Source organism: Lytechinus variegatus, chromosome 1 (assembly GCF_018143015.1).
Source record: "Lytechinus variegatus isolate NC3 chromosome 1, Lvar_3.0, whole genome shotgun sequence".
In the NCBI taxonomy this organism is placed as follows: Eukaryota; Metazoa; Echinodermata; class Echinoidea; order Temnopleuroida; family Toxopneustidae; genus Lytechinus; species Lytechinus variegatus.
In genome coordinates this window covers 60,070,647-60,080,655 of record NC_054740.1, presented here as the reverse complement: position 1 = coordinate 60,080,655, position 10,009 = coordinate 60,070,647, and the positions used below count along the sequence as shown (strand labels likewise).

General features: G+C 35.5%; 1 protein-coding gene across 1 annotated transcript; it reads left to right on the top strand.

The window, feature by feature from the left end:
• Positions 1-243: 243 nt before the first annotated feature.
• On the top strand, positions 244-9,996 carry LOC121418562 (viral IAP-associated factor homolog). The gene is made up of 6 exons (XM_041612498.1): positions 244-358; positions 3,657-3,798; positions 4,272-4,353; positions 5,012-5,155; positions 6,424-6,632; positions 7,567-9,996. Exons 1-6 carry the CDS (start codon positions 353-355, stop codon positions 7,704-7,706), a joined length of 723 nt encoding a protein of 240 aa, XP_041468432.1. The 5' UTR covers positions 244-352; the 3' UTR covers positions 7,707-9,996.
• The last annotated feature ends 13 nt before the right edge of the window (positions 9,997-10,009 follow it).

Genomic DNA, 10,009 nt, shown 5'->3' with positions numbered 1-10,009 from the left:
ATATGTGACGTCTCCATGCCACAATAATCAGTATACCTATTCACCTTGCCTGGATCACTATCTCACTGATGCAAAAATGTAACAAAAAAAAACTTTTAAAGATTGTACTTCTTTTTTTTTCACTGAACGTGCAAGTAGATGTGTTAAAGAAAGAAGGAAAGAAAAAAATAAAAGCAAACAAAAACAAACAAAAGCGTGATCGATAGCGCTGCTGTTTAGTATCGATATCTAGCTGAAGCGGAAATATTGCAATATTGTCACTCGGAGTCGAATCCGTGAGGTCGAGAGTTTTCATCTGTTCTGTTTGCGAAGCATCTGTCTCTTTCCTAGTTACCTAAAGTATATAGAAATCATGCAGGTAATGAAACGGCGTTTTAAATTAGTGAATGATATTCATGATTATTTATTTTTGTTGATATTTAAGGGAATGTTGAGAAATTGAATAGAGGAAGCCTTAATACAATACACAAAAATGCACATTCGGGACTAAGCTGTCGAGTACATTGCACTCGTGCATGTAAATGGAAATGAGAAGTGGGCGGAGCTCCAGCAGAGCTTGTCAATACAGTCATTCATTGCCGTGCGTGATCGTGGATTCCCTTATTTGGTTATTAAAAAGATCTTCTTGTGTATGGCAAAGGCTGAAACGTTTAAGATCTGCCATAATACATGTATAATCATGATTCTTTTGTTTTTGATGATTTGTGCTGAATAAGTTCTATGGAATTTTTCACTGTCTACGATACCCCTGCCACCCCTCGGCTCTATGGCCATGCCATGCCAACATAAGCAGGGGCGGATCCAGCCTTCGCCAATAGGGGGGGCCCGGAATTTTTTTTTCAGACATATTTTCCCCGATCGGCCACTCAAATATGATATTTGCCGGGATTTTTGGTTTCTTTAAATGGGTAGTCCTAATAGTCACTTCTCATTTAGATTTATTCTTATGAATAAACATATATAATACCATAATCCTTATTTATATAATGCGAGCGCGAAGCGCGAGCTATTTTTTTGGGGGGGATCTTATGTACTTTTTTCCTAAAGTTTTGAACATTCTGGGCAATGTTTGTTATTCTGATAAAAAGATGTGTATGCAAGTGAATAATTATTACAAACGTGAAGCGCGAGCAGAAATGAACTGATGGAAAAGGTACTGTTAAGGAATTGCTTGCAGTTAGCCATGATGAAGACGCTACATATTTTAAAAATCAAACAATGCGAGTGCGAAGCGCGAGCTGAAAATTTTTGACATTTCTACCCGTAAGGAATGAAATTCTAAGCACTTTTTCTGTAACTTAACAGATTAGGTATATAATTAAACGATTGGTGCGAGCGTGAAGCGTGAGCGAAAAAATTCGAGATTTAGACCTACTGAACGAGACACTCTATTCAAGTTTTATAAATCATGAAAAGGATGAGGAAGTGGGGATCTTCTTTACATTATTAATGCGAGCGCAGAGCGCGAGCGGAAAATTTTTATATACGTTTTGAGCTATTCGAAAACGTACCTGTTACGGACTGCTTGAACTTAGCCATGAAAGACGTTGCATATTTCAACATTCAAATATTGCGAGCGCGAAGCGCGAGCTGAAAATTTTTGACATTTCTACCTGAATAATGGAAATTTTAAGCACTTTTTGTAATCGTGGAAAGGAGAAGACAAAAACTTAACAGTACTGATGCAAGAGCGAAGCGCGAGCGCAAAAATTCTGGACACTTTTCATACATTAATAATGCGAGCAAAAAGCGCGAGCAGACATTTTTTTATATTGTGATCTAAAACTGGATAATTATTTAAATGGAGAACAAGCTGCGTATCTGAATAAACGTGTGTTTCAGATTTCGACCTAGAATTTGGGTATTCTAAATACCTTTTTTTATCATGAAAATCAATAAAGCGAGCGCAAAGCGCGAGCTAAAAATATATGATATTCCGATCTGAAAAGGGGTCACTTTAAGCTCTGTATTGCAAGCACTTTGTGGAAAAATTGTGAGGTGAAAAAGGATCACAGTTAAAACAGAGCTGATATTTTTCATTATTGTTACTTTGAGTTTATGACATAGGACCGGGATATTCTATAAGGACATTATGTCATCATAACAAAATGATGAATGTCTTCCTATTTCTCTTCCTAAGCATGAGAGCGCGAAATCTATTAATATTATGGCCTGAAAACTGGACATTTAAAGCACTTTTGTAATATGCATGATGCATGAGTTTAATATCTATCAATGCGAGCGCAAATCGCGAGCAGAAATTTATGATTAATTGTCATCAAATGGTGATTTTAAGTAGTTTGTTTTAGAATTAATATTGAGATATACATAACTCACTAATCAAAATGCGAGCGTGCAGCGCTAGCTGATACGTTTTGAAAATCTGACCTAAATAGGGATATTTTGAGAACTTTATGAAATACAGGAAAATAATAGGTACCTGATAAATCAAATTTTGCGAGCGTGCAGTGCAAGCAGAAATTGTTAATATTGAGACCATTTAACAGAAATTTTTACGCTTTTAAAAATCAATTTGTAAATAAAACAGAATAATGAAAGTTCAATTTCCCAGCTGAAATATGTTTTGTATATTGACTTCAAAATTTGATATTTTAACTTTAAAGTCCATATTGAGCAAGATATCACCTAAAAGGCAATGCGAGCGCGAAGCGCGAGCGAAAAATTTATATCCCAACATGAAAGATTTTGTTAGAAATTATTTTCAAAGTCTTCCCCTCATCGTATTTTATTCACTCATCTTCCTCCTCTTATGCTTATCTTCCTTCTTTTCTCCTCTCTTTTCCCTTCTTTTTCTTTTTTCCTTTCTTTTCCCCTTTTTTTCTTTTTTTTTGCTCCGCCAATAGGGGGGGCCCGGGCCCCTCGGGCCCCCCCCTGGATCCGCCTATGATAAGTAGCGCATCTATGATCTAATTTTGACTGAAGGAGAGCAGCAATAGACATTTCTCCTTTGATCGATGAACAGGCTTTGTCCTACAACATCGTTGGAGTAAACTAAACTTCATTGGGAGATATGGGATTGCAAATGAACTGCATTTGGAATGAAGTTGTGCGCCATGTCTGCGCACCTAATTATGTAATTTTGGATTTTACATGAATTTGTTTTAATTCCACAATACTTTTTCAGTTGAAAATGTTCCGTATATTCTTATGAGCAAGTGTGCCAAAAATGTCATATATAAATTTGAAATAAGTAATAATTTTCTTGGAAAAAAACCTTGGCCAGTCATTTAAAAAAAAAAAAAATGGTGCTCCGTGTCTGCGCACCCATTCACTTTACACACGATTTTTGGATTTTGATGAGGAAGGCTGCATTTTGTGGCCGTCAGATGAAACGCCAGAAATAATTTTTCCCCCATTTTGAGTCAGATTTTTTAATGAATATCTGTCTATGTATTGCACTTGCAGATGTAATTTTTTTTTAACATTACATTGGGTATATTCTTTTATTAGAATGGTGCAGACATGGGTAATTGGTAATTTTTTTGTATGTATTAGTCAGTGGAGGAAACAGATTGAATTTAATTTTCCCAAACATTTATGATCGATCTTTATGCCCGGTCCCCAAGTATGCAGCATGAATTAAAACCAAGAGATGAGTATTTCAGTTATTTATATTTGATGCCCTCTATATTAAGGATCCAAATGAGGATACACAATGGAATGATGTCTTGCGAGCCAAAGGTATCATTCCGGAGAAAGAAGCAACGGTGACAGAGGATCAGATAGAGGACTTGTTAGACCAAGCTATCAAGCACAAGACCGGAGTTGGTGCTGAAGGTGAATGATAATTAGTAATATTAATGATAGAAAAATTATAATAAAGTAATGATAATAAAAAGAAAATCACCATCACGTTTTAATTCTTTATTACAATCATCCATAAAATTGATTTAAAGATCAATGTCATTGTCAAGATTGGTGCAAATCCTCCCTGAATGGATTGGTTCAATGATGCTGAAAGTGTTCATGTAATGACTGAAATAATGACATAAATGGTGTGCATAATGTATATTAATGTGCAGTTATAATCTATGTAAATAATGTAAGTGCAGTATATCTATGTAAATAATGTACATATATTTTGTAATTTAATGCCAAAAGAGTGAATTTCCATTGAGGACAATAAATTCATGAATCTGAAATCTGATCTGAGTCTGAATGTACAGGTTTCAGAATTTGCCCTGAGGTTTGAATGTAATGTAGGAAGTATTAATAATTTTGTCCTTTTATTGGTTTGTATGTTTTACCAGAGAAAGCATTAGAGGACATGACATTAGATGAACTGGATGAATTAGAAGATGAGGAGGAAGAGAGGATACTTCAACAATACAGGTAAGGAACAGTTTAATCACAATAATAATAATATTAATACTGATAATAATAATGATAATGATAAGTATAATAATAATACTAGTGATAATGATAATAAAACATCAATGATTATGATAATAGTAATAGATAATGATGATGATAATAATAATAATACATGAGATTTGTATAGTGTACTTTCCATCTTGATTAGATGCTCAAGGCGCTTCAGAGCAGAACCCCACAAAAAACTATTTACATGTACATATAATACATGTCTGAACAATATTAAAGTATGTCTATCAAAAAGCACTCTTAAACAGGTATGTTTTCAGGTTGCCCTTGAAGGTGGTCACTGGGTTTTCAAACTCTGGCAGAGAATTTCAATATTAATAGGATTTGAAATTTGCTTAATCCACTGTGCAGAGTGACCAAGGCGCTGAAATTGAAATATAAAGTTAGGTTAGCAAGCATTGAATATTATAAAGGAGAATGGAATCCTTGGAGCAAGTAAGCTTGTGTGAGAGACTGAGAGCAGAAAAATCAAAGAATGAGTTCACAACATATGTTGTACAATCATTAAGACAGCTATACAAGCATTTGACTGTCTAGAACACAATGGAAATTCTCCTACTGGCAATGCAAACACGATACTTCATATCCCGTTTTGTGTGTATTTCAGGCAACAGAGATTAGCAGAGATCAAGAGGATACAAGACAAAGCAATTTATGGCACAGTCAAGGACATTTCTGCTCCGGATTATGTACAAGAGGTTAACAAAGCTGGTGAAGGCGTATGGGTTGTGTTACATCTATACAAAGTAGGGTGAGTGGTATACGTATGTCCTGTATTTGCTTCTTACAAAAATATGAGTTTGAGACAAAAAATTGAAGAAATTATTGATGAATGTTCGTTGCAAATCCAAATAATAATAAGATTTATGTGATGTTTGTTTTCAATATTTATTGACCTCACATGCAAACAGATGTCTCTTGGTATAATCAAATTCATAAAATACCACCTTCTCTGAAAAGTTTGAATTATTTTATCAGTGCATTCACTTAGGTTACGAGAATTAAATCCATCCACGGTTTGGGGGGTAATGCCTGTTCATCGTTCCCTGGTAAAAAATAATCCATCTCTCTTTAGGCACGAGTTTCACCAAATGTCATCTATCTATCTTAAACATATATTGAAAACTGAGCAGTGGTGTGAGAAAAAAATCATCCTTTATATTATGATTTTTTTTCTGGAATGTGCTTAGAAACAGTTCATACTAGTATCTGCATTTAGGAAATGATTAAATCTATGAAGAAAGCAACTTCATGATGGTACATGATACAATACATAATTCATAATCTCTATGCCCTTCACAAATGAAAAAAAATATACGTAATATATTACATTTAATTATTATTCTAGATCATAATACCTTAGATTAAGTTGTACTATATTTGTGCATTCTTCTTGTGAAAAGTATACTACATGTGAATTTGGCTCCTACATTGCAGAAATATGAGATTTCTTGAAAGTTGCTATTGATAATGATGAATATTGTTTTGTAAAAAAAAACAATATCAAGTGCTTCCCATTCAGACCTTTCAACCAATGTAAATTCTGATGAAAGAGTACAAATTTTCAATAATAAATTCATTCCTATTTTTCCTGATTACTTCATTGCGCAGTCCTGGGGAAAGTACTGTTTTTTGTATCTGAACACAATAATAATAGTTAAATGCGAAAATAATAATAATATTCCAAGCGCTTTACAGATATATTATTACTCCAGTCATCGGATCCTTTCGTGCCTGCATACAATGTATGCACCTTCTCCACTCCCTGGGGAGCACTGCAACAAGAGTTCCAAGACTCAGTTGCTAGGTATACTTCAAATGGCTTTGGCATCCTACCAGGTACCCATTCAACACCTGGGTGGAGAGGGGCATATTGTGGATCGACGTCTTGCCAAAGGACACTATGCCATGATGTATTCGAACACATGACCCTCATTTACATGGTGAGAGTCATAACTGCTACACCACGGTGCTTATTAAAGTTTGTTTCCAAGCACTTTACTTTGTTTCTACTTTCAGTATTCCTTTGTGCGCACTCATCAACCAACATCTCACGCAGTTGGCGGACAAATTCAGGGCCACCAAGTTTCTTAGGAGTATATCCACAACATGTATACCCAACTACCCAGACAAGAACCTGCCTACAATATTTGTGTACTATGAAGGAGAGATGAAAACGCAGTTCGTGGGTCCATTGGAGTTTGGAGGGATGAACTTAACGATAGAAGGTAAGTTGGAGTGTCATCAGCTGGATAGCGACCGGTATCCCTGTCTTTTTTTTTCTCCTCCTTAACTTCTGAATGACCCGTATTCTGAATTCCGGGTCAATTTTAATCTTTGGGGCCTGTCTTACAAAAAGTTACGATTGATTCAATCAACTGTAGCTGTTTGAAATCCAGTGTCTGTCTTACAAAAAGTTACGATTGATCCAATCAACTGTAACTGTATGAAATCCAGTGTCATAATTTTTTCGACTGAAAATTTGCACAATGAGAAGCACAGTGCATCTTTAAGAAAACAAAGAATGCATGAATATACATCATAGCTAGAAAATATTTTGAACAACCATGCAATAATACATGTTGATTGTTGACGTTGCTGGCCGTCCATAGTTGCCATTGACCAGATCATTCATAACTATTTGTAAGGTGTGGCCCTGGGTTAAAGTTGTGGTTTAACTATACATAGCCAAAGGTTACCCAACTCCATGTAAAACAATACAGGTTCAATTTGTCAGATTAATTGATGTTCAATTCATTCATAACTGTTGGGGAATACTAACTAAAGAAGTTTTCTTCACCGTTAAAACATGGGGAAAGAACACGATAAAGATAAGAAACTTACAATGTGAACAAAATCTGATATTTGGTGTCCTATGATTTTAACTGTACTTTACTGGTCATTTGAGTAACAAACATTCGCTCCTGTGACAATTGCTACTCTGCTATTTCTCTTCAAGGTATAGGGTTTTCTTTGTCCAGAATAATGTGAGGATTAGGGTACATAAGGTTTTAATGTCAGGATTTTCTGTAGAAGCCATTGTCGCAGGAGCCTATGTCAGGAATCATTATTTAATCTGTTTCTTTTTTACCTTTTCCCTTTCATACCTATTTCTCTCCATGCCACTCTTAATGTTTCAATGTTTCTTACCTTCTCTCATAGAGCTGGAGTGGAAGTTAGCTGAAACGGGAGCTATGAAAACAGACATGAAGGAGCCTCCTAAGCCTCAGCTCAGGAACACCCTCACCGTCTTCTCAGGGCGAGGCCAGAATGTTGATGATTCCGATGACGACGACTACTGAAGACTGCCAAAAGGGGTGGAGGTTCCTGGATTCAACTCGTCCCTTTTGCTATTTGACATGGATATTAGCCCCAAGTTTAGTTCTGATGATGTAAACTACCTATTCACAGCTTTGGTAGTTCTATTACATTGCCATTCTTGCAGGAACTCTGTCACCATCTTTGCAGGGCTTGACCAGATTATTCGTGACCTTCAGAAAAGATTTCTTAAGAATTTCTCTGGAGTTTATTAACTTCATCTGTTCAGTACAACTCACAGGTCAACAGGTGATTCCCTTTTGATATTTATTATTAAGCATTTTGCAGTAAAGAACTATTTATAACATTAACTGAACTTTTTGCCTTCATCCATGAGACCAAAATGGAAACAACTTTGCCATCTTTGTTTGGTGTGACTGGTATATAGTTAACTTTAAAGAGGATATTTGAAATTACTGTTTACAGAATGGAAAATAAGACAATATTGAACATATCGAAGCATTCTTTGCTCTATGACCTTATTGTTTCCTACCAATTGGCACATTGTTTAAAGCAGATTATCAACAAAGCCGATCAATGTTGACAAGCAATACAACATTTTGAAGCTATCTCTGAGAATGCTTTTCATAAGTGGGGGCTGTTTCCTAAAGCTAATTGTAAGTGTTACAGGAAGTTTATCATCATAATCTTCCAACAAGTAATTAGATCTAACAGCTTTTCCTTATTTCAATTGGCTTAGAAGCACAGGTGTCTGACTAATAGACTTAAAAAGTTGTATTCATGTTTTCTCACCCTATCCTAAAAATATCCCACACAAGAGCTATTGTTTATAAATTATTTATTGCTATCAATATCGAATATAGTCACTCTACATTCGCAATGAAGTTTGCTGTTTTGAAGTGCCAAGAAACAGCTAATGTACATGTGTAGTTCACCAAGTGTAAGCATCAACAATTGCATAAATTAAGTTTGCCCTATCCGTGGGTTCTTCCTGAAATAATTTTAATCCAGTTTCTAGTTCTCTTGGAAAAAGTGTAACGTTCTCAAATTATAGTGGGTTCAGCCATTCATGAAGTGACATAAAAAAAAAGACGGAGTGGGTTGGTAGTGCAAGAAGGATGATTGCTTTATGGAATTGTCGAAAATCAAAGTCAGAAAAGATTAAGTTTGTAGATGATAACAAGTACTGTACAGTGCATCCCACAAAAAAGGAAACCTGTTTCCAGAGATAAATTTAACAATTAGTAAACATGTCTTTTACTTTGAATTAGATACTTATGAAAAGAGTGGAATATCATTTTTAATGTAAGACCAACAGCTTAGCAAATTACTCACGCATGGCAGATTACAAACAATGAATTTTGAGGCCTATCAGAAACGATTTGTGCAGAAACTCACATGTTAATCTGAATCCACTATCATTTTCAGGGATCAGTGAGAGAAACTTAACAAATATAAAAGAATTGCTAATGAGCCAATCATCAAATAAGCACAATTCACGTACCACGAACCACTCTTGTTCAACTTGTCTGCACAACCTGATTTTGACATTAAAATTTCAAACTCGTCTTGCTCATTAATGCATGAAGTGTTTGTCACATATTAGGTATCAAAATGTAGAGGGATAATTGAACTAGATGAATATGTGAATCAAATATGAATAATTTGCCTTTGAAGAAAAAAAAGATGTGGGAATCCCAGTTTCCTTTTTTCTGGGACACAGACTGTATAGGGCCTAATGCTAGTCTGGAACTCAAAGTTTAACCTCATTCTCATCTACTGGCTTAAACTAGCTTAGTGGAAACCAGTTTAACATGTAATGGGAATGGTTGAAGCATGGAGCTACTGAAGCGATCTCGGAAGTGATATTACGTGGCCTTCAAACCAAATTGGAAAACCAATCTCAATGTGGTTTTCAAGCCTTGTTAAACTGGTTTAAACATAGATGAGGACACAATCGTTCTTTGTGCAAAAGTACATGTATGTGTGCATGTTGGACACACTACTAAGTACACACTTGCTGATTTCAAGTTCAGTGTTGAAATTTTTTGTGTTGGTGTTAGGTCAATTTTCACATGATTAAAAACCAAACACAAAATGAAGCTGGTCCTGAAAAGTCACTCACTAGATGTCAATAATGTGATCTTGATCAGTTTTTGCAAACTGAATAAGTTTTGGAGCTAGGGGAAGCAATTCAAATTTCAACACCAACATTAAGGCCAACATCGGACTTAAAATCACCCATTGTGAATAGAACGCCTACGCTGCGGTTTCAAATTTTGTGCGAACATGTGACCCCATGGAGATAGAGATGAGTATGCTAGCA

What these genes read in the sequence shown, in the direction of transcription:
- LOC121418562 (XM_041612498.1), top strand. An exon ending in AGGATACTTCAACAATACAG is followed by an intron (nt 4,354 to 5,011) that starts GTAAGGAACAGT and finishes TGTGTATTTCAG; the next exon opens with GCAACAGAGATTAGCAGAGA. An exon ending in GATGAACTTAACGATAGAAG is followed by an intron (nt 6,633 to 7,566) that starts GTAAGTTGGAGT and finishes CTTCTCTCATAG; the next exon opens with AGCTGGAGTGGAAGTTAGCT.